Below are 25,753 nucleotides of genomic sequence, written 5' to 3' on the forward strand. Positions count from 1 at the left end.
TGTTGTTTGTGCATTTGATGTAGTTAACATCATACCATAGTGAAATAGGTTATAATTAGTTAAGACATCACGATAACTTTTGATTACCGCCTGGGTCCTAAAGGAGACCCAATACATGGAAGGGACTCGATTTCTCAACAAAGCGGAAACAAGCATCTATACGGATGAGACCGCATCCGATCAACGCGTTCAAGTTACAACGGCCGCTCCCGCTCTTACGTTAACAATAAGGTGGATAAGCGCCATCATTTATGGAGAGCCACATATCGTTCTCTTATGTTGTACAGCGCCTCTCTGAGGCAGGAAAGAGATTGTCAGCTCTCAGGTAAGTGCATCACTATAGAAAGACCCTTTAAAGCCAAGATAGCATGCAGCAGTATTAGTCTAATGCTCATATATATTAAAAAAGGTCACAAATACCCTGTTTGACCTTTTGTTACAGAACATACATTCTGCAGATTGCAAATCGAGTTGGTTCTAATTGGCTGTAAATTATAACCTGAAAGCCTCACTTGCACTAGCTAGGCTAATTTAGCACACAGCTAACACATTTCACCGCTGCACATAGAGTCCAGATTATTCAGGTTCTATGTGTGCTGGTAGGCCATTGTGCCATGCACATTAAAAGTAAGTCATTGTCATTATTTTCTAGGCAAACATACCTTCCTTCTAACTGAAATGTGCCAGATTCATGTGTACATGTACCATGTGGCCGCACACTTAACACTTGCCATCACTGAAAAGCAGGTGAACTGAATTTGATTTGAAAAGATTTAAAAGACAATATTTCATCAAATGATGATGAAGGGCATTAAAATAAGGCATATATCTAGAGATAGAGACATTTTTAGCATTTTAAAGAGCTGATTCATGTGAAAGGATTGCAATGGTGAAGCAATGCTGCGAAATATTTATGTATTTGAATTGCATATAAAATGTCAATCCTTTTGTATTATACAATTTAAAACTAATAAACTTAAATGTATGCATATTTGTCAGTCACACATAAATGAAACTGGTTAGAAACAGGTAAGATTTCTAGACTCATGGCATAGTTAATTATTATTATTATATATTTATTAAATATTTATTATTATAAAATTTATTTTACTATATCATATATTGTGATTTTATTTAATTAATCATATTATCAAAATGCATTTATTCAAACTGCTTAGAATCATATTGATGATAAATTTATAAACCTGGTTGTGCATTTAAAACCCATTCAGTTTATTAGTACTATTACAGAAATTTTACCCGTTTCATTCACGCATTACTAACAAATATGCATAATATTAAGTTTATTAGTTTGTTAAAACTGCAATCCAAATAAATGAAATTTTTATATGCAATTAATTTTTTTTTTTTAATTGTCACAGTTTGGAATGTACAATATATCGGTGCCATATCGGTTATCGGCCGATATTGTTTTTTTAATTTATCGATATTGGATGTATGTAATTGTATAGCTCATTTTCTGTATTTTTACATTTAATTATCGTTGTTGCAACACTTAAATTTCTTTAAAAACCCTAATAATTTAATAACACAGTTAAATGTAATAATTTTTCATACTGTACATTATGATATGGTGCCTAAATTAACATGTAGCATTTAAAATGACTAAATTCACTTTATAGTATTTAATTTTAAATTTATTATTGCAAAACAGTATCAAATTTTAATATTGTCAATTTATCAACTATCGGCCATAAAATAATATTAAACATTAATTGTCGATTATCATTATCGGCCGCAATTTTATTATCTCTGCATCCGAAAGTACAATACAGTCTGAGAAAAGCATTAGAAATTAAGGGTTGGGGCTGTTCACACAGGACACATTCTGGATGAGTTTATCAAAGTTGAATTACATTTTACATCTCGTGGAGCGAAACTGACGCAAAAGCAAAGACAATTAAAAAAAATAGCGCAGTCGGACCAGAAGTATACATCCTACGCGTACGGCCCTAAATTCTCCGGAAAACTGGGGAACTGCGGCATTCAAATTTGCTTTCTGTGCAAATTTTTCTGTTGCTACCACATTCGCATAATTCCTGCAGCAAGGCCGGCCGTGAAAATGATCACCTCCAGAGGGCGCTGTTCGTTCTGAGTAAATTCACCCTGAATGTTTCCTAGGACTCAGGCTCAGTCGTAAGGGATTCTGTCCACTGAAGCATTCATGTATAATGTGATCGTTGGTTATTTTATGTCAGTTTTCATGATCTAGCTGAGCACTGGCGTAAGTCAGATGTCAGTGGTTACACACTCATGGGGCAGAACAGGATATGACAAAGGCCACTAGAAAGTCTCACTTACACACAGGAGTGTAGTGTCGTGAAAAGCGAGGGTTGAGTTTAGAGATTGTAATTCTTATTTAATTAAGTAATTACTCAAAATACTAAAGTAACTGAAGTCCATTCGTGATGTTTCTGTTGTTGACTTTCCACGGGATGAGGAAGAATCGGCCATTCCTGCCAGCCTTTCGGTGCCGCGACCATCAAGTTTGAGACACCGTGGCGTTCATTTAAAAACAGTCCCGTGTTCACCCAAGCAATTCAAACTTGTTGGATGTTTGAGGCCACAGAAAGAGCAGTGAATGTTGGGCTTCTCGCATCTTCTCTTGAAAACGTCCAATCGCGCAGAAGCGCAGGCATCCACACGCATGAACAGGACACACTTGAGAGTTCACTCGACTGCCTGAGTTTCAGGTCTTGCTGCTCTGTGTGACGGGCACTTTAACTCCTTTCTGTCCTGTAGCTGTGAAGGACAGAAAAAGAGAGAGAGAGAGAGAAGATATTTAATGATGGACAGAAGGCAAATTAAAGTCTTTAATATTTTACAGAGAATTAAAGCAAGACTTTAACCCTTGTGCTGTGCTAAAAATCCTTTACCTAATTTGGTTTTCCTGTAGCAAAAATGACCTGACCTTTTAAAATGCTTGTAAATCTCTCGTAATGATATATTATGACCAAATATTGGATTCAATCTTTTTATCAACTTGTTTTCTTTCATTTAGCACAGGTTTTGGAGCTGACTAATCGTTGGCCTCATTGATCTGAGCATATGCGCCTCAAGCTTATTCACCTCAAAAACAAAACTTGGGTGCATAAGCTCAGATCAATGAGACCTACAATCTATCAGTTCCAAAAAGAAAAAAATCAATACGATTGAATCCAATATTTAACAATAACATAGCATAATGAGAGATTTCAAAGCATTTTTTGTAGGCCGAGGTGGGGCAAAGTCAGTAATAACTTTTTAAATGCAATGGATTAACATTAACTAGTATTTTAGGTGAAAATTTCCATGTGTGTGTAAATATATATAGTTGTGTATATACAGTATATAAGCTATTTTTATGGCTGTGAATGTGGCTCATCCAATCAGGTAGATGTATTTTGAATCTTTTGTTTTTAGCTTGACCTTCCTAATGTGAAGCAGCTGTTTTTGCGCAGACTTTTCGTTCAATTTTTATTAATAATCTTATCTTTTGGTTTGCGTCCATCAAGTTACACATAAAAAAAGAGAAAATAATCATATTAGGATGTACATTAAATTCACAACATTATCAAAACAGGTTATAGTTGTCTAATGTATAAAGATAAACATTTAAACAACTTTTAACTTCGAAATGCTTACCTATTTACACAAACCCGATTCCAAAAAAGTTGGGACACTGTACAAATTGTGAATAAAAACAGAATGCAATGATGTGGAAGTTTCAAATTTCAATATTTTATTCAGAATACAACATAGATGACATATCAAATGTTTAAACTGAGAAAAATGATCATTTTAAGGGAAAAATAAGTTGATTTTAAATTTCATGGCATCAACACATCTCAAAAAAGTTGGGACAAGGCCATGTTTACCACTGTGTGGCATCCCCTCTTCTTTTTATAACAGTCTACAAACGTCTGGGGACTGAGGAGACAAGTTGCTCAAGTTTAGGAATAGGAATGTTGTCCCATTCTTGTCTAATACAGGCTTCTAGTTGCTCAACTGTCTTAGGTCTTCTTTGTCGCATCTTCCTCTTTATGAAAGATCTGGACTGCAGGCTGGCCATTTTAGTACCCGGATCCTCCTCCTACGCAGCCATGATGTTGTAATTGATGCAGTATGTGGTCTGGCATTGTCATGTTGGAAAATGCAAGGTCTTCCCTGAAAGAGACGACGTCTGGATGGGAGCATATGTTGTTCTAGAACTTGGATATACCTTTCAGCATTGATGGTGCCTTTCCAGATGTGTAAGCTGCCCATGCCACACGCACTCATGCAACCCCATACCATCAGAGATGCAGGCTTCTGAACTGAGCGCTGATAACAACTTGGGTTGTCCTTGTCCTCTTTAGTCCGGATGACATGGCGTCCCAGTTTTCCAAAAAGAACTTCAAATTTTGATTCGTCTGACCACAGAACAGTTTTCCACTTTGCCACAGTCCATTTTAATAAGCCTTGGCCCAGAGAAAACACCTGTGCTTCTGGATCATGTTTAGATATGGCTTCTTTTTTGACCTATAGAGCTTTAGCTGGCAACGGCGAATGGCACGGTGGATTGTGTTCACCGACAATGTTTTCTGGAAGTATTCCTGAGCCCATGTTGTGATTTCCATTACAGTAGCATTCCTGTATGTGATGCAGTGCCGTCTAAGGGCCCGAAGATCACGGGCATCCAGTATGGTTTTCCGGCCTTGACCCTTACGTAACAGAGATTGTTCCAGATTCTCTGAATCTTTGGATGATATTATGCACTGTAGATGATGATAACTTCAAACTCTCAATTTTTCTCTGAGAAACTCCTTTCTGATATTGCTCCACTATTTTTATCCACAGCATTGGGGGAATTGGTGATCCTCTGCCCATCTTGACTTCTGAGAGACACTGCCACTCTCAGAGGCTCTTTTTATACCCAATCATGTTGCCAATTGACCTAATAAGTTGCAAATTGGTCCTCCAGCTGTTCCTTATATGTACATTTAACTTTTCCGGCCTCTTATTGCTACCTGTCCTGACTTTTTTGGAATGTGTAGCTCTGATGAAATCCAAAATGAGCCAGTATTTGGCATGACATTTCAAAATGTCTCACTTTCAACATCTGATATGTTATCTATATTCTATTGCGAATAAAATATAAGTTTATGAGATTTGTAAATTATTGCATTCCTTTTTTATTCACAATCTGTACAGTGTCCCAACTTTTTTGGAATCGGGTTTGTATAAATTATATAATATAAGTAAAGTTTTTGGGCCAGTACGTCTCTTATGCTCACCAAGGTTGCATTTATTTGATCACAAATACAGTAAAACAGTAATATTGTGAAATTTAAGATAACCGTTTTCTGTGTGAACATATTTTAAAATGTAATTTATTCCTGTGATGCAAAGCTGAATTTTCAGCAGTGCTTGCTGAATAATAGTATTGATTTCTCTCCCTGCCCTCACAGGTCTCTTTTCACATTGTACTGTTTGGTTGTGATCCGTGGCGGGCTTCCATCGTCATTCAACATCAGTATCACCATGAGAAAATGTGTTCCCACCAACCAAACCTACTGAACTCTAAACCTACTGAAAACTGAAAACATGTAGTGAGAAAACAGCCTAAGCTACATGTTTCTTTTAAGAGCTATGAAACTCACCCAGTCTGTACTTCTCCTTAGCTTCGGCCCGCTCTTTTGCATCAAAGTACCAAACGGTGATGGCATAGCTGTGGGAAAAGAAAGATCATTTCAATCACAGTTGAGAGGTCAGGCATTCTGACTAGTGCATATTGACCTGATTAACTCAAGGCTGTTTAGGCACTGTGATATGGAGTTTGAGATGTGCAGAGTCATGTGGATTACTGTGAGGTCAAAGCACAGAAAGGGTTAAGTCAACAATAGTAGAGCGTCTGGTTTGTTTATTCCTGGCTCTGTCCTACCGGCATGAGCGCACAAACTGAAACGATGGCCGCTTACACTCAGGAAGCACGTACTTCCTGTGCCCCACCTCGGCCCCCAGCTGCGATGGTGGTTGATACACACCTACCCTCATCCTAAATGCAGAATGTAATGTAAATTGTAAACGGCAATTGTTTTACCACACCAACAATACAGCGTTTAATTTGTTTCATCAAACTCATTTCAAGACAAACCCTCTTCCTGAGGAAGACCAACTGCAGGTGTGGTGTTTATAGAGCAGGATCAAATCAAGCCGTAGTGTTTGTAGCAGTGGAAGAACAATGATGGTGATGACTGGGTCAGATGAGTGCACTAGCATGCACGTGTGTCGGGATAAATCACAGTCTAATAGATGAGAGGTTATAAGAACTATAGGACTGTGGCGTTTTACAACCTGAACTAGAGATGCATGATTAATTGTGAAAAGACTGAGACCTCAATTCAAACACCCACGTGATCTTATTCCTAAATGACAGCGATTCGGCTGTATATCTATTAAACCTTTGACAAATATGATCACTGCGAACATTCAGATCTGCATTGGCGCTGCCGCCGACCCAGAGAGAGCAGTTGTCATGCATAGGTATGAAAAAGCTTCACAAACAGTCTTTTCGACCACACACAGTATTGTTACTGTCTTACAAATATTCATATTAATCACAGAAGTACTGGGATAAAAGTTTATAGTTTGGATATAAACACTGACATCTACAGTAGTGATCATTAGAGTAAATCACCATTTGAAACATGATGCTTCAAATAATGATGGTATCAATTACATTGTTACACCAGTAGGTGGCGACAAGTGACTGTAAAAACTGTATTTGTCATTTAATCATTTATTCAAGAGATTCGTTGAAAAATGCTGATTCATCCAGTAATGAAACAAGTGAAGTATTTATGAGTGAGCATTGAATTATTCATTCAAGCGATTCGTTCAAAAATGCTGATTCATCCAGTAATGAAACAAGTGAAATATTTATGAGTGAGCATTGAATTATTCATTCAAGAGATTCGTTCAAAAACGCTAATTCATCCAGTAATGAAACAAGTGAAGTATTTATGAGTGAGCAATGAATTACACATTCAAGAGATTCGTTCAAGAGATTCATGATTCATCCAGTAATGAAACAAGTGAAGCATTATGAGTGAGTCACTAAATCATTAATTCAAGAGATTTGTTCGAAAATGCGGATTCATCCAGTAATGAAACAAGTGAAGCATTATGAGTGAGTCATTGAATCATTCATTCAAGAGATTCCTTCAAATATGCTGATTCATCCAGTAATGAAACAAGTGAAGTGTAAGGAGTCATTGATTCATTCATTCAAGAGATTTGTTCAAAAACGCAGATTCATCCAGTAATGAAACAAGTGAAGCATTATGAGTGGAGTGAGTCATTGAATCATTCATTCAAGAGATTTGTTCAAATATGCTGATTCATCCAGTAATGAAATGAATGAAGTATGAGTGAGTTATTGAATCATTCATTCAAGAGATTTGTTCAAAAATGCTGATTCATCCAGTAATGAAACAAGTGAAGTATTTATGAGTGAGCATTGAATTATTCATTCAAGAGATTTGTTCAAAAACGCAGATTCATCCAGTAATGAAACAAGGGAAGTATTTATGAGTGAGCAATGAATTACACATTCAAGAGATTCGTTCAAGAGATTCATGATTCATCCAGTAATGAAACAAGTGAAGCATTATGAGTGAGTCATTGAATCATTCATTCAAGAGATTTGTAAAAAAAAAAGGTTAATTCATCCAGTAATGAAACAAGTGAAGCATTATGAGTGAGTCATTGAATCATTCATTCAAGAGATTCCTTCAAATATGCTGATTCATCCAGTAATGAAACAAGTGAAGTATGAGTGAGTCACTGAATCATTCATTCAAGAGATTTGTTCAAAAATGCTGATTCATCCAGTAATGAAACAAGTGAAGCATTATGAGTGAGTCATTGAATCATTCATTCAAGAGATTTGTTCAAATATGCTGATTCATCCAGTAATGAAACAAATGAAGTATGAGTGAGTCATTGAATCATTCATTCAAGAGATTCGTTCAAAAACGCTGATTCATCCAGCAATATGAAACAATTGTAGACTTTGAGTCACTGAATCATTATATTATATTATAATATATATATGTGTGTATGTGTGTGTGTGTGTGTGTGTGTGTCTTAACTGTAAACAATGTTTACTCACCGGGTGGCAAAAGCTGGTTTCACCTCATGTGGATTCCGGCGATCTGACCAGAAAATGAGCAGACGGTCAAAGAGAGGCTCGATGTTGGCAACAACATTACGTCCCTCGGGGTAGATCTGCAATAAACCTCCATGAACCTGGGAAAACAAATGGTAGAAATGGGTAAGAGAAGACTCTCATCTTGACTGATAAAATAACAATAAAGGCCTGTACACACCGGGACGAATATCGCACGCGTTTATCGCCAGCATTTTTCGAGACGTTTTTTGTGTTCATACCCAAGTGATTTTCACTGGCGATGCGCCGAGTGAACGTGCAAATTCACTCCCTGACAGTATATGGCACTTGTGCTTAATGGTAGTGCAAATAATCATATTTATGATATTAATAAAGTTAAAGAAGATAAAAATGCAGATATTAAATGGCATATATATGACATATGTTAGAAACGGTACTGCAAATAAACGTATTTATGAAATAGACATTCTCAACTATATTTCTTGAATGTAAAAGAAAAAAACAAACAAATAAACAGTAAAAATACAGAAATAATACACATCTATTGGTGTGGCCAAGAAGTGGCAGAGCACCCATTTGCGTGCATCTCAATCAGCTCCCTAGTTCAGTAGTCAGAGCACTGATCAGGGAGTCGGCCACATTCATTTACACGGTATACTGATACATGACCTAGGAAGTTAGGGAGCTGTTTGAGACGCAGGGATAGTTTGTAGGGGTCTTCCTCGTCTACTTACTTTCTCGGTATCAATGTGTGCTCGGCAAGACAGTTTTGTGCTTGAGCGCCACCAATTTGTGTTTTACTGTAACTTCAGCATCTCCAGGCACGTGAACAAAAGCACCAATCTCATTGGTCAGCCAGTTTTTAACGCGGCATGGCAAACCAAAAAGAAAAACGAACCCAAGGCATTTTTTAAAAAATGACGCTTTTAAGCCTGCCGTTTTTCGTGTCAGAGTGCACACTCACATTGGCGCCCTTTGTTTAGTCACGAAGCGTTAAACGCCGGCGATAATCGCGCGCGATATTCGTCCCGGTGTGTACAGGCCTTAAGAGTAAACACAGCATACCTTCACATCCCAGTCCTTGTTCAGATAGTAGATGCAGGTTATGCAGCGTCCGTCACCGTTAGGATTGTCCACATGTCGCACATATCCTGTTCCGTTGCCAGGGTAACATGCCACCATAGCCTGGTTGTACAGAAGAGAGGGGGTTTAGGAATTTAGATTAGATTAGGAAGTTAGGGTTTAGATTTAAGGGTGATGAACGGTTAAATCAGGACGTTTTGTGACTTGTTCACTAAGGCCCAGGTATTAAAATCCATTATGAGAAGTGTTGGAGGTAAAGCATTAAATGTAACATAAGATATGTAATCAGATTACTTTTCCCAAGTAACTAGTAAAGTAACGCATTACTTTTAAACAAAATATCTGAGTTACTTTTTTAAATAAGTAATGCAAGTTACTTTGTTTTCCCATTTATTGACTGACACCTCTCCTGCCCCCATGTTGAGTGTTTCTCAAAATGAATAAAAACAATGAAATGCATACTCAATAACCTGTAATAATTAAATTTGCTAAAGAACACAGATATACTTTATGTATTTGATCTCACTTTATTAACCGTTGTCTTTGCTGCTGACCTTCGATGATCCTCCGATGATTAAGATAAACATCACATTTGTGTTTCTTTTCTTTTTTTTCTATTTGTTTTTTATTGCTGAAGAGTGTTGAACTTTCTTCTCCAAGCAGGTTCAGCCCAGGTGAGAAAAAGTAAGTATTGTGATCTGATCACTCAAATGTCACCACATTCAGAAGAGGTCAGAAGCACATACAGTATGCCACATTGTAATGTAAATGCTAACGTGCTAACCACTACAGGACCGCCTACTCTCATTACATGTAATAATTGTAACCAAATCAAGGGTTTTAATCTATGTAAAAGGAACATACGTAACTGATGATAACCTTATTATAAACTTTTTCAACTGTAACTCTGACTTATTTCAGGTTTTGAAAGAGACCTTTGAATGAGACCTACTCCCATAACACATAATAACCGTACCACAACAATGGTTTTTTAACTAAGAAAGCCGATGACGCTGTGATGACGCTGAAGCTGAGATCATTCGCCAGCTTATGGAACGGTACGCAACGTGCTAGTTTAGGATCGAATCGGAAGAAAAAATGCACAAGGGAGGTCTCTCTCTCTCTTAAGAAATCAGAACTTAAGACGCTGTGGAGACATTACACGTCACATCGATGTCCCGTGTCTTTACGGGGTCTTGACGGGATGTGTGTGAACTCACGCACAGTTTCCAGAAAATCATTGGCAGTGTGACTGAACCAAAATCAAATGATCCCGGGACACTTTATCGGGGTATTTCTGGAATCTCTGTGTGAAAGGGGCTTTAGGAACATGCGTAACATTCATTTTTAACATTTTAACAGATGGATAGAGAGATAGAGAGAGAGATTATTTTAGTCGTCTGGCTCTTTAAGAGATTTACAGCTCGCTTTGGTGTTGGAATGATGAAGCTCTTCTGTTGCACCTGCCAAAGGTCACGCACACATATGCTTATAAATAGCACGCGCTGTATGGTACATCTACGCAGAGTACCCACTGCCTCACCGCCCACAGGCTGCCATTATCACTGCTGTTTATGAGGGTTTACGACCACAATTCTGGGTGATGATTGACTTCCCAACCACTCATGGTGAAGTGAAATAAGATACATAAGCTTCTTTCACAACAGACACGAGACAGCTTAAAATAAACATTTCTATTACGGTCAATGATGTAATACTTTTTAAAACACAAACAACTGTAAATACACTTTCAAAAAAAAAAGTGAAAATCTGTTTTTTTCAGGTTGTCCTGACCAGTAGGTGGAGCTGTGCCGAAACACTGTATGATGCCTCAGGTCATGCTTGTGATGACATGATTCGTCTCAATATGCTTAAGTGTTGTAGGGATATAACCTCACATCAATTTTGGATTGCTCTTCGTCAAATTTGTTTGTACATTATTCAAGAATAGTTGGGTTTATGAAAAAGCTTTTAATCATTTTTTTGCCAGCATGGTCTGAAGAGGATCTGAGCCAATTTTGGTGAAAATCGGATGAACTGTCTAGTTTGAAAAAGTAGTTTTTTTGGAAAATTCAAAGTGCAAGAAAAATTTCAGATTCAATCGTCTTGAGCCAAAGAATCGGTTCAAAAGTTATAAGCATAAATGTAAGTGCAACTTTGGGCAGTTGGTTGCACTAGAGGGAGTGAGTAAAAGTCTCAAACAATTGTTTGTGGTTAATGATGAGATTGTGCTCTATTTGCTTGCCAAATTTCATCATTTCCCCTCAAGCGGTTCTATGGGCTGCCATAGATTCAAGAGCGGCAGCAGAAGAAGCAGAAACAGGTACAACGGGTTCCCTTCGAACCTTTGATGCATGGCCTCTAATAATAATAAATGCTTCTTGAGCAGCAAATCAGCATATTAGAATGATTTCTGAAGGATCATGTGACACTGAAGACTGGAGTAATGACGCTGAAAATTCAGCTTTGCATCACAAGTAAATTACACTTTAAAATACGTTAAAACAGAAAACATTTATTTTAAATTACATATATATTACATATATATTATGTAATTTATATGAACGCAGCCTTATTGAGAATAAGCTGAGAATAATAACTTATCAAAAATATAAACAAAACAAGAAAATCTTACCAACCCAAACTTTTGAATGGTAGTGTATATAAATAAGATTACACTTAGATAATATGAATATATTTTTGAAAGAGTTTAGTTTAGTTCACATGCTCTGACATGTTGAATTCTGGCACTTATACGGGCAACCCCATTCAAATTTGCCTTGTACCATTTCCTGATCCCCAACCCCAATCACTTCCCATCCTCTTTTGACTATCATGCCTGCATGATAAAAGGGCCAACAAACCACCAACAGCATCTGGCTTGCCTTCTGTAGAGCTCGGTTTTGGCACAATTTCTGCTCTGGATGATATGAGGCATTCCTGGGCCTGGATGATGATGGGGGAGATGGTAACGGGTCGGTTTCAGCAAGCATGCGAGTCATCAGGGTGCTCTGTTAGCTGCCTGGTCTATGATATGGTCAGCACTTTATCAAGCCCCAGAGAGAAAACTCCCCTAACCCTTATCACTGCATCACAGTATAGCAGTAAACACAACGTGTGTCACATGGGTTAAACAGGAGCACGTGTGGATGGCAGAAGGGGCTTGCTCAGCCCACCTTTCTTTCACAGCCAGCATGCACTCCGGCAGTAGGTTTGTTTGACGATCCACAGTAAAGATAATGTGCATTTTTCTTAAAGGGATAGTTCACCCCACATCATAATTCTGTCATTGTTTACTCACCCTCATGTTGTTCCAAAAATGTATGACTTTCTTTCTTCTGCAGAATACAAAATAAAATAGTTTGATGAATGTTGGTAACCAAAGTAAGTTTTGGTGACCATTGTATGAAGTACGGACAAATGAACACTTTCTGAGACCGAGACCAAATTTCCAATGAAAAAAATAAGTCAAACAGTTGGGGAACAACATGAGTAAATGGTGACATTTTTTTGGTGAGTGGATTCATAAACACCTCTGATTGGCCACGCGCTCAACAGATACGTCTGTGATTGGCTACTATGATCAACGCTTCAAAAACATGTAAATAGACATCAATGACGCTCCTCTCCGAGTGCTTACACAGATACACTCTTGCTTTCAAAATGCTTTCAAACACTTCCCTGTGCTTTCAAATGCTCCAGTGCGTTGATCATTGTAGCCAATCACAGACATATATGTTGAGCGCGTTGAACACAAAGGCCAATCAGGTGTTCGCGAATCCACTCAACAGCGCTCAAAGTGACACGTTTTTAAAATTGTCAGTACTTTTGACAACACTACACTAAATTATTATTATTAAATTGGCAATGGAAATTTGCAATAACATATAGGCTGTAAGAATTTTTAAATATTGCGTTTTATTTTAAGTATTTATTCCTATTGTTGCCAGTAATTTAGATTTTTCTTGTGCTGATAAAATTCCACTGGAATTCCACTGGACATATGGAATTTCTCTGGAATTTCATTCGTTGGGTTACACATGGCTTGTAAATTTGATGACCACAGATAGCAGTCTAGAGCTGCTTTGACTGGACTTTTACTTGGCTTCTCTCATAACAGAGTAGAGGATATGACCTCCACTGGCAGACTGGAGGGTTCACAGGAAGCCAACTATGACACCCAAATTGAACAGATACTGTGTAGAGCAGAGAAATAGTCAAATTATCCAATTAGGAGGAACAAAACTGAAAGTGGGCACCAAAGTGGACATCCACAGCTAAATGCCCCAAAACACTACATCACTGTCATCAATGTCACAGTGCATTGTGCATGCAGCTCAGGTTATTTAGCATTGCCAAGTCTGATTCATTCTAGTCAAATGGTTGATTCAGATGGTTCATGTAAATAAATCAGTTAACAATTCACTGACTCACTTGAGCCAAGCCAATGCAAAAACCACATTCAGTGTTACGCAAGTTCCAGCTGACAAGATATGCACAATTCCCACAAGAGACTAAGGGTTCAGTGTAAAGGCAAGACAATTCGTAACAAAAAAAATAATAAAATGATGCCATAATGTTGTATTTTACTAGCTATTTGATATTCTTTGGTTGTTTTATGATTAACAGGCAACAGTTCCTTTAAAACAATATTGTTTTGATCATTTAAGGTCCTTTCATGCCTTGATAAGTCGATATAGATATTGATAAGTCGGTAGATATTGAGCACAGAGTGTGCTGAGATAAAAGAGTGTAACCCTGATGATGAGAGCGCAAAGGATAAGTAGGACATGAGGGTTAGATAAGGACACACACACTTAAGAACACCCACACTCTGACATCAGGACTACAACAACAAATTCAGAATACAAGCCAGAAGATATTAAAAGGAACCTATAATGCCCCTTTTACAATATGTTATACAAGTCTCTGGTGTCCCCAGAATGTGTCTGTGAAGTTTCAGCTCAAAATATCCCACAGATCATTTGTTATAGCTTGTCAAATTTTCCCCTATTTGGGTGTGAGGAAAAACACATCGTTTTTGTGTGTCCCTTTAAATAAAAAATGGGCTGCTGCTCCCTGCCACTTTCCAGAAGAGGGCGGAGCTTTAACAGCTCACACTTCGGCTGCTCAACAACAACAAAGCTGGAGAATCTCACGCAGCCAAATGTCGGCTTAATGTATTTATATGATACTTACATACATATACATATTGGTTGTCATATGGTACCCACAATTTACAAAATATTTCCATCTTAAATTTATGTCAGTGTTTTGTTGAAGGAACTGCCCAGTCAAAACTTTCTTCCATTCAATTATACTGTGCCACTGCATACTTGACTGCAGAGGAAAAGATTGAAGTGCTGATGAGTTGCTGATACATGATTTCCTCTTCTATTAATCTGGTGTAATTGTCCCTGCCAAAGCCTAATTAGTATCTTAACAAACATGAGAAACAATTCCAAATAACAAACATTTCATATCTGATTCTCGACAAGAGTTTGGAAATAGGTTAGTCATACCTCATACAGTCACAGACATGTTTTTTTTTTTTTACCTCTATGATGTGGTGCCCAATCCTGTTCCTGGAGGGCCATTGTCCTGCAGAGTTCAGCTCCAACCCCAATTAAACACACCTGAACCAGCAAATCAAGGTCTAATTAGGCATAACAGAAACTTCCAGGCAGGTGTGTCGAGGCAAGTTGGAGCTAAACTCTGTAGGACAGTGGCCCTCCAGGACCAAGTTTGGTCACCCCTACTCTATGAGGTCAACTTTTTTCAAACATATAAAAACAAAGTGTATTGTCCACTTAAGTCAAACTAATTTTTACATTTACTAATATCGATATTTCTACGTCAAAAATATATGTGAATAAAAGCCTAAATTCAATCTGCTCATCATATAAATTGATCGTGTCTCTTCAGAAAATTTGGACAAAACTGTTTACGATCTCTTTATGAACTTTTTGAAGCGTCAAAGTATTAATTGCATTGCTGTCAATGGAGGGACAGAAAGCTCTCAGATTTCATCAAAAACATCTTAATTTGTGTTCTGAAGATGAACGAAAATCTTACGGGTTTCTTCATTTCTTCAAAATCTTCATTTTTTGGGTGAACTAACCCTTTAACAATGAGTTAATAGTCATGTGCCTCAACAAGTAAAGCCATAACATAATGATATCTTTGCAAATCATTAGCTAATGATTACTTAAAGCAGACAACTGGAAGTTGAAATACATATCTTAAACCTATTGTGGTAAATAACACATTGACTCTTTCCCGCCATTGACAATTTTCTGGCTTTCCGTGTTTTTACTGTTTTACGGTAGGGGGCGCCATTACGCAACTTCTAATAAAGTAAAAAATCTCCAGATCAATACACAGGCAAAAAAGGAGCAGAAACAAGCGATAAAAGCATTGCCTACATACGTAGTCTTCAAAAAGAAATTTTCTCAGCTTTTTGTTCATAACGATGCCTTTTTTTATGAAACTTACCCACATTCAAGTGTTGATAAAGAAAGAATGCATGAAGATAGAATACAATTTTTTTTTGTTTAAAATTCTTTTCTTTAAAGTTCTTTCTTTTGATATATTGCATTGTGGCAAGCAGGACAAGGCCGAGAGCCGTGGGAATGGAACAAGGCCGGTGGCTCGAGTGTTAATGAGCATCACCTGCGTGCCACACCGGTCTCGAGTCCCATGGAGGAGCTCCGGAAGGATAAAAGGAGGAATGGCGACAGAGAGAGGACCAGGCCTGGACTTTATGTTGTGTTTTATCATGTTTATATGTGGCAGTCATTCGTGAGGGGCTGCCGCTTTACTTTCGTTTTGTTGTTTGTTTCTTTTTGGAATTAAAGTTTGTTGAATGTTCGCCAGTTCCCGCCTCCTTCTTCCCTGAACACAAACCTTGTTATATGCATGTTCAGATATTCATACAACAAAATATTCTGGGGCCCATTCAATTTTTTGGAAAAGTATCAAAAATGTTGGTGGTGGCTGGAAACTATTTTTTTCAAAAAAAAAACCACTGGTGGGGAAAGAGTTAATTCACACTATTAGTTAATACTATATGTTGTTAAGGAATTAACAAATAGCAATTCATTTATTACTTAATCTATTAAACTGATAGACTCTTTATTAGTTGCTGACGCAGTAATCATTAATGAATGGTTTAGTTCTTCATGAGTCATACATGCATTAGTTAAGCATGAATTAATGCATATTAGCATACATTTTACATTTCTCAACCGGTTTTTCACTCGCTGTGGCATGTTTGCCTAAAGCTCCCATTAATGTCTGACACTGACCTCATGTCAATACCTATAAAGAGGATGCATGCAAATAAAGTAACGCAAAAGACGCAATACTCTGTGCTGGTGATATTTTCTTTGGCTGGTACGAGCACGTTACTCTCTGGGAGTGGCATATGAGGTCTGCTGCAGATGCCATGTGGCTGGTGCAGCTAAACACTGGAACACGCTGTTCCCTCCTTTTTATCCTTTTCCCCTATGCAACCTCTGCCACGTTGTACCGAGATCGAATGGTTTCTATGCATACGAGAATGAAACCAAGGTCTTTCTCTGAAAGCACTGGTTTAGAGAGAAACAAAGCTGGGCATGGGCACCCACAATCACTCTCTTGCAGTATAACGTGCTATGTGTCTTGTTTCCAGGGCAACAACGAGAAATATTTTGGCCAACTGAAAAGTAAAGGGTGTGATAAGGCTCGGGAGAGGAGACGGAGAGGAAAAATAATTAATGGGAGGGTTGATTAAGGACGATCAGCACACTGGAGAGAAAACGTTGCGTGTCTGCAGAGGAATAGAGACGAGAGCCATTCTAATGCAATAGATATGCTTTTTTGAACCTGCTTAATCACTTTAAATTTACATTACATAACCTTACTGTAACCAGTTCAACGTATTTCTATAATCCTAATAGTGCTCTCACTCAAAAATTACCTAAATATTAAGGTTGCAACAACTAATTAATAATGATAACGAAAACAGTAGACAATGAATGTCAGTACTGAGTGCATTCAAATACTGATAACCATCTGCTCATAATAAACACACCACAATGCAAGTAATCTGTGTTTATATGCATATTTTATCCGTTTTTGGTGTCAAAAACTAAACAAACGTACACATTGAATTAGCTGCTAGAAGCAAGACCTTATTTGTGGTTTTGGCTAAAATGCTATTGTGCATAAAAGTTTTTTTTTTGAAAACGCTCATTGATTAATCAGGTCTGTACTTGGGGTTTATATTGTAATGTTTATATTTTAAACATTACTTTGACAAGATTTACACTACATATTAATATATTTTGTTTTATATCCTTTAGTATTGCCATTGGACAATATGTGGAATAACATGCTTTTGAACAAAATGCTGAAAATTAGTTCATAGGTTTGTGGTCAGAAAGATTTCTTTTTTTCAAGAAATTAATATTTTTTATTTAGCAAAAAAACAATAATATGATCAGAAGTGACAGAAAAGACATTTATAATGTTATAAACTATTTCTATTTTAAATAAATGCTGTTTTTGGAACTTTCAATTCATGAAAAGTATCATGATTACCACAAAAATATAAATCAGTACAACTGTTCAGCATTGATAATAATAAGAAATGTAGGTTACACTTTATTTTAAGGTGACGTAGTTACATAGTACATAAGTACAGAGAAATATTAATTAACTACATGTTCTTACTATAGAGTTAGGGTTTGTTTTAGGTTTAGTTACTTGTAATTATGCATAATTTACTGCTATTACTACAGTAAGTACATGTAGTAACGTGTAACTATGTCAGCTTAAAATAAAGTGTTGCCGAAATGTTTCTTGAGCGTCAAATCAGCATATTAAAATGATTTCTGAAGGATCATGTGACACTGAAGAGTGGAGTAATGATGCTGAAAATTCCTCTTTGACATCACAGGAATAAATTACATTTTAAAATATATTAAAATATTAAAGAAACTGTAATAATATTTCACACTACTGTTACTGTTTTAGCACTACTTTTAATCAAATAAAGGCAGCCTTGGTGAGCATAAGAGACTTCTTTCAAAAACATGAAAAATCTTACTGACCTAAAACTTTGAAAAGGTAGCGTATCTTTTTTCACCTTTTTATCTAACTTTATTTTATCTAATTAAACAGATTAATCAATTGAAACCTCAGTCAGACCTCAAACCTTGCTAAGATGTTTCTGTCAACGCATATTTCACAAAATTGCACATTGAAAACATTGTTTGAAGGACAGATGCATAATACAGTAACATGCTTTTGATCAAACTTCTGGAAAATTCTGTAAAAATCTGGTTTCTCTATTTGAACAAATAAACAACAGATAATTAATTATCAAAAGTTGCAGCATTACTAAATATCAAGCCTCAAACGTTCGTGCAAGATGTTTTCATCACCCACTGGCCAAAATTATGTGAATGCCGCAGTGCTCGTGTTCCCATTCCAAGGGCTGAGCTATGAGATTTTTCCTTCGGGCGTAAACGTTCATGTGCAAAGTCGCACATCAACATTGGCTTCTCAAACCTCTGATCATTTTACACACGCAAACAACAATCTTTCACTGGAGTTTCCTATATGACAATGTACAAAGCCTTAAAAGCCGCAATGAGAGGAAAACGCTCAAGACTAATGCCGTGTTCCCCTCACCGCCGATTAAAGAATATTCCCTGCTGATTAAGGGTGGCGTGAGGACAGTGACTGCAGCCTGACTGATCTGACCCACTGAACAGAAGCCTCTCCTCACTCAATCACTCTAATGAAAGAGCTGCAGTGAACACGCTGATACTGTCCTGAGATTCACAGAATGGTCATCCAGATCAGGTTTCTAACAACAGCAACGGACAGGCTGTGATTACAGTAGGAATGTCCACATGGTCCTGAGGTGTAGTCTGGCTATGCATTCACAAGCAGCTATAAGACGATGCATTCATATATACAGACTTAATAAGCTACATACAAGACTTAAAAATAAAGTTACGGATGAATAAAGAACCTTTAACATCCATAGAACCTTTCCATTGCACAAAAGGTTCTTTATAGTGGTTCTTTAGATTTTTAAATTGATGTTCATAGTGAGAAAAAAAGAACTTTAAGAACTGAAAGTTCTTTAGGGAACCTAAAATGGTTCTTATTTGTCATCGCTGTGAAAAATCCCTTTTGGAACCTTTAGTTTTAGGAACGTAAGCTAAATTATTTGAAGAAGTTGCGCTAGAATGGAGAATATACACTACTGGTCAAAAGTTTAGAATAATACAACTTTTAAATATATTTCTCTTCTGCACACCAATGCTGAATACAGTAAAAACAGCAATGCTGTGAAATATTACAATTTAAAATACCTGTTTTTATTTGAATATATATCTTAAAATGTAATCTATTCCTGTGATGACAAAGCTGAATTTTCCGCATCATTACTCCAGTCTTCAGAGTCACATGATCCTCCAGAAATCATTCTAATATGCTGATTTGCTGCTTAAATGTTATCAGCTATTATTAGAGTTCAATTATTAATAATAGTTCTTATAAATATTAAAACCTTGTTTTCAACACTGATGATAATAATGTGGACATTTTTCACAAGAAATTTTTTATCTTATTTATTTATTTTAATTTTTTAAAATCTTATACTTACCCCAAACTTTTGAATGGTAGTGTATCACATTTTCCACAAAAATATGAAGCAAATCAGCATATTAAAATGATTTCTGAAGGATCATGTGACACTGAAGACTGGAGTAATGATGCTGAAAATTCAGCTTTGATCACAGGAATAAATTACATTTTACAACAGTTCTTTTAAATTGTAATAATATTTCACAAAATTACTATTTGTACTGTATTTTTGATCCAATAAATGCAGCCTTGCTGATAAGTGACTTATTTCTAAAACGGTGGTGTACATGTTTTCTTCGTGTGGAAAATGACACAGCTTGAAGATCACATACCATTGGACACTGGTTTGACCTGGCAAGCTCAAATAACCAAACCTGCGTCATAGGGGCAATTTCGCTCTGACACACTTAGCGCGCTGACAGGACTGATGCGGCACTCTGCGTGCACACGGGTCAATGTTCAATCACACACTAACTGAGCAATGCAATCATTTCTTACATGCTTGTAATATCAGAAAGACACTCAGATTTCAACTTGAAAATAAAGTAAATCAGTAAGAATATGTTGTTTGCATATGGGCTGGAGATAGAGATTGACAGAAGAGTCTTCAAAGCCACAGAAGCACTGATCTGGGGTCTGATAAGACCGCATTTCTCAGGCTACTAGTTGAGAAAAGTGGAACAGTGAGAAACACAGCACAGAAAGGCAATTTCACCCAATCAAAACTTCCTGATGCAGCTTTGCATTGCTGGTGACAGTGCTTGCCAGTTTTGACCTTGAAGTAATGGCTAAACTAGCATCTACTGCTACTAACACATTAAAAAAGGGGAGACTGGGGAAAGTTGTCACAATTAGATGTTGGCTAGATTTGAAGGTGTGGTCACATTAGCGGAATTTCAATGAAATTTCATCCAGCAAAAAAGGCTCATTGTCAATAGTGATGCACGATGAACTGTTCCCACAGAAGTCGCTGTCAAACCAAGCAGTGTTCTGTTGGTCAACGCGGCGAATTAGTGAAAATCTGTGAGGGGAACTTTTTTGTTCTTGCGCACAATTTCAGATTGCATGGATTTCTATTGAAATGGCTGATTTTTATCTGCAAAATTTCATTTCCCTGCTGAAAAATCCAGCTAAAACCAGCCTAAGCTGTCTGTACTTAGCTGGTTTAAGCTGGAAGTAGCTGGTTTTAGCTGGTCTCCCAGCCTGGCTTAGCTGGTCAAGCTGGTCTCCCAGCCTGGGTTAGCTGGTGTTCAGCTGGTTTAAGCTGGTTTCCCAGTCTCCTAGCTTACCAAAACCCCTCTAAAACCAGCTATGACCAGGCTGGGAGACCAGCTAAAACCAGCCTGACCAGCTTAGGCTGGTTTTAGCTGGATTTTACAGCAGGGTCTTAAGTTCATGACAGAATCTTAAAGGGTTAGTTCACCCAAAAATGAACATTTTGTCATAATTTACTCACCCTCATGTTGTTTTTCTGTTGAACACAAAAGAAGATACCTTAAAGGATGGTAGTAATCAAAAAGCTGACAGTAGCCACTGACTTCCATATTATTATTTTTTTCCTACTATGGAAGTCAATGGCTACTGTCAGCTGTTTGGATACCAAATATCTTCTTTTGTGTTCAGCAGAAGGAACTTGAGGGTGAATAAGTGATGACAGAATTTGCATTTTTGGGTGAACTATCCCTTTTTGAATCAAGTCAAATTAAATGAAGTCAGATCAAACCAGTTTTACATAAAACCATGATGTTAATGTTTATAATATGTTTTAATATTTTTATGCCTTATAGTTGCATTTAGCAATTATTTGCCCGCTTATATTATGCATTTAGAGCGGGCTGAAAATATAGTTTAGATTTTGCGACAATAGAAGAAGTTAAGCAGTTGAGTCAAAAATCATCTTAAATTTGCTACAGATGTTGGGTAAACCTGTGAACACAATAAAACCACATCATGCAAGAACATTTTTAGATGTTTTCAGGTCTTTTCAAAGGTGTATGTGAGGTCGAGGCAAGTTGTCACATGTAGCTGAAAAGCCTGTTTTATGGCAATTTACCCCATATATTTTGTAAATAAACTATTTTATTTCAATGTGCAATAATAATGATTGAAATGTTAAACAGTTTTTTGCAGCCAAGACTTTAAGGTTTGTGTCTGTACAGATACTGAAGTTCAAAAAATAAACCTACCCATGTGAAACATTCACTGGTTACCAAACACTGAAAATTCTGCCATCATTTACCAAATCTGTAAGGCTTTCTTTATTCTGCTGAAGATATATTTTGAAGAATGTTGGTAACCAAATAGTTTTGGTTACCACTGACTTCCATTGTTTTTCTCAGAATATCTATATCTTCTTTTATGTTCCATAGAGCACTTTTAAAAATAAAAGTTTAGATAGCGATGTAATAGAAGAACCATTTTGAGTTCTCCAAAGAATGTTTCTGTCAACAGTTCTTAAAAGAACCACGTTTTCTTAGTGTGAAGAATATTTCAATAATCTGAATAACCCTTTTCCACTACAAAGAATCTTTAGTGCAATGGAACAGTTTCATAGATGTTAAAAGTTCTTCGTGGAACCAGTGAAGAAAGAAATGAGCAGATGATGATGAGTAGATGCAAACAGAATTTTGCAATTTTGCCCAAATTTGCCACTCACCTTTGTGCGGCCATTGATGACATAATCCCCCAGCTGTCCATTGGCCGCACTGCGCATGATGGCCTCATCGATGTGAGCCATGAGGCCTCCGATGTTCTCGCAGCCCGGCTCGTTGCCTTCGACCCAGGCTATCTGGTCTCCACGGATGTTCTTAGAGGGGATGCTCTTTTGGATGACCAACTGGCCGCCTTTGAACTTCCCGCTGCGATTTAGGGTCTCCACTTCCTCCAGGACCCTACCGCCCAATCGATCACCCAGAAAGACATCTTTGACGCAAATGCCATAGAACTTCATACAGGGAACTATGTACTGCTGAGCCATGTGCTCTGGAGACCATCCTGCACTGGTGGCCAACGCAGGCGGCGCCGACAGCACCTCGTCCTGCCCGGGGGCCGCGTGGTTCATTGCAGCTTTGTGCCCATTGTGATGGACCCAACTGAGGGTCGGGGAGCTGGGAACGCTGCAGTTCTTGTGTTGGTGATTGGCTGCAAGGGGAGCGACAGCCTGTGTGCTTTTACTAGAGTCTGTTTTAGGACCCACTTCAAGCCTCCTCCTTTTGCATTCAAGCGAAGGAGCGTCCAGTCCATGGGGCATTTCCGAAGAACCACCAGATCCAGAACCCATTCCGGGACAACCACAGTCTCTGTTTTCCTCATCTTTTTTCCTCTGGTACTGGAGTTGTCTTAATCGCACATCTCCACAAAGTCTTTTTGAAGTCCTCTCAACGTGAGCATGGGGAGTCTCCACCAATCCATTTGGATGTAAACACCCGCTTTGCATCTGCTTAGGGACATCATGATAACTTCCTTCGGCTGTAGGTGAAGGGGACACCGCTTCTCCTCCACCATTATACAAAGGCAACCCGCTTTTCAACTCCTTCAAAAGCGTGGTCCCGGATCCAGATCTAGACGCATGTCCAGCCAGCAGCTCCTCCGCCGTGGTCGCGTTCAGACCCATTGTACTCACCATGTGAGACTCACAACAGCCACTGGTGACTCTCTCTTGCGGTGAACTGACACTCTCGCGTCCGCGTGCATTTATAAGGTCCGTGTTTTCCAGTCTCTCCATGTCATGTCGTCTACTCCTGGATGCGCACGTAGCTCACGTCCAATCCTCATTTTCTGCAGAATCGGCTCTGCTCATGCCTGCCTAGCGGCGCTATTATCACGAAGCTCGACAGTAAACTTCCACAGTACAACATAAATACGGTGCTTTTCTTCGGTTTATTAGTTGTTTAATACAGAATTAAGCATGAACTATTTTCCATGGCTGTTTATTTCCAGATTAAGGGTTTATGAGAGTCTGAAGACAGAGAGTAACAATGGTTAAATCACTTAAACATTCATAGACGCGTTAAAACTGACACATAGGCCTATTGTAAATCAGTCACTCTCTACCATTTTATTTCAACCATATGTCATATGCAAAAATGAAACGTATAGTGTAATGAATCAACGAATAAAATTCACCAATAATAATAAAAAAAAAACAATATTAAACTTTTGGTTGAAGCTGAAAGAAATCAGAACAAAGTCCAGACATTCTTCATAAACTTACCTACAATAAAGGGATCAATTAAATAATGATGTGTAGGCCTATATAATACTACAAATGACAAATATTAAAATAAGTATATTAAAATATTTAAAAAAGCCTATTTTTAATCAAATGTATATAATGAAGTTAATGTCGATGCAAACAGGACACAATATACTCAATAAATAAAGTAATAAAAACAATATTTCAGCTGGAAGTGAAAAAATCGGGCATTCAATTCATTAGTTTAATACATAGGCTATGCTTTAAATATGTAAGATATTTGTATAACACCACGCATCATGATGGTAAACTGGTCTGTTCATAAAGTTAAACCATGAAAACACAAAGACTGAAAAGAAAACGAAAAACTGGCGTATTTTAGACTACTTACCTCTCTATGATAAAGTCACTATAAAAGACCAGCCGCGATTGTAATGAATTTCCGGTGTTTTCTCGTCCATATTCAATACTCTCATTTTAGATAGTACAAATAATTAAAACAACGTTTTCACAGACATTATTGTAATTTCTGACCATACAATCCTTGCTGAACAAAGAGTAAGTAGGCTTCGTATCTGATATAACACTGTGCGGGTAATGAAATTACACAATCTACTATGGCCAAGACTTGGCTCATTAATATTAATTTACGATGGTCTTGAAGCATCCAATCAGGTGACCTAATTAATATTCACGAACCGAGTTTTCGCCATAGTAGGATTAGTAAACTCGTTTCCGGGTATGATAGCGCGCCCCTCCCTCCCCTTCTCTCTCTCCATGAGCGGTTCTGTCACTTACACGTGCGCACATTCGCATCACGTGACCCTAAGCGCCACAATAACAACAGTGGCTCATAAGTGTGTCACACAAAATATGGACACAAGAATGAAATAATTATTTCTATAGGCTAGACTAGAGGATAGCTATATGTTATAACAATTTCTGTTTAAATTATGATCATGGACCATTATGGGTGTTTCTTCAGGTACGTCTTTTATTTTTTTTAAAAGTCACCATTAAAGGTGCAATATGTTGCAGTAAAATATCCAAAAACCACTAGTCCAGATAAAAAAAATACTATAGTAATTTAAAGGTAAATACTATTGTGTTTTTGAACCGTATTATAGTAAAGTACTTAAATTGTTGTGTTAGTTCTATTTCCTGTGATAATATAACAACTACAGTAATATAAACAAATTACTTTATAACAAAATATTATAGTATTTACTATATAGCGTTTTTTCACCTGGGGCCAGTGTTATATATTTTGTTCACTTGAGTACTTACAATATCCCAAATGTTTGCAACTATTAGTAAATCGTGAGAAAACTGCAATTTTAACCAAGGCTCCGGGACGTGTGAAGAGTCGCCTGTCAATTGCGTCATACCCGCGTTACCCTCGGTTTCTGGTTTTATTTTGTAGAAACCATGGAAACACAGAAGACGCTTTAATATTTACATGCTTTAATAGACAAGGGAACAACTGTTTTGATATATTTATAGACAGAAAACTAGTTATTGTTATATAGCTCAACACGTTTAGTCTTATTGCTTAAATATAATTTTCTTGATTTTTTGCGAATGGCTTTACCATGCCTCAGAGAAAAACACTATTTTGTCAAGTAGCTAACATAGCATAATCAGATGCAGCTTTATTT

The 25,753-nt window shown here is 37.4% G+C and overlaps 2 protein-coding genes across 3 annotated transcripts in view; one reads left to right on the top strand and one right to left on the bottom strand.

Moving 5' to 3' along the window:
- The window catches only part of zgc:174895 (uncharacterized protein LOC100126024 homolog), a 43,449-nt gene extending 27,184 nt beyond the window's left edge, over nucleotides 1–16,265 (top strand). For both annotated transcript variants that reach the window (XM_048161220.1, XM_048161224.1), the window contains one exon: nucleotides 15,867–16,265. In XM_048161220.1, coding sequence (XP_048017177.1) covers nucleotides 15,867–16,111 — 245 coding nt within the window. In that variant the 3' untranslated portion in view covers nucleotides 16,112–16,265. The remainder of the gene's footprint in view (nucleotides 1–15,866) is intronic.
- Nucleotides 1,373–24,731, bottom strand: egln2 (egl-9 family hypoxia-inducible factor 2). Its single transcript, XM_048161217.1, has 6 exons — nucleotides 24,487–24,731; nucleotides 22,557–23,858; nucleotides 9,239–9,358; nucleotides 8,156–8,292; nucleotides 5,643–5,710; nucleotides 1,373–2,763 (listed from the first exon to the last, which is right to left on the bottom strand). Exons 2-6 carry the CDS (start codon nucleotides 23,622–23,624, stop codon nucleotides 2,711–2,713), a joined length of 1,446 nt encoding a protein of 481 aa, XP_048017174.1. The 5' UTR covers nucleotides 23,625–23,858; nucleotides 24,487–24,731; the 3' UTR covers nucleotides 1,373–2,710.
- Between the last annotated feature and the right edge of the window lie 1,022 nt (nucleotides 24,732–25,753).

Source organism: Megalobrama amblycephala, linkage group LG16, assembly GCF_018812025.1.
Source record: "Megalobrama amblycephala isolate DHTTF-2021 linkage group LG16, ASM1881202v1, whole genome shotgun sequence".
Lineage (NCBI taxonomy): Eukaryota > Metazoa > Chordata > Actinopteri > Cypriniformes > Xenocyprididae > Megalobrama > Megalobrama amblycephala.

Bases quoted from the DNA above. Each gene is read 5' to 3' on its own strand.
- egln2 (XM_048161217.1), bottom strand. From the start codon at position 23,624: ATGGAGAGACTGGAAAACACGGACCTTATAAATGCACGCGGACGCGAG. The intron at 9,359-22,556 runs GTGAGTGGCAAA...CTGTACAACCAG, and splicing joins TCATCAATGGCCGCACAAAG to GCTATGGTGGCATGTTACCC. The intron at 8,293-9,238 runs GTATGCTGTGTT...TTGTTTTCCCAG, and splicing joins ACAAGGACTGGGATGTGAAG to GTTCATGGAGGTTTATTGCA.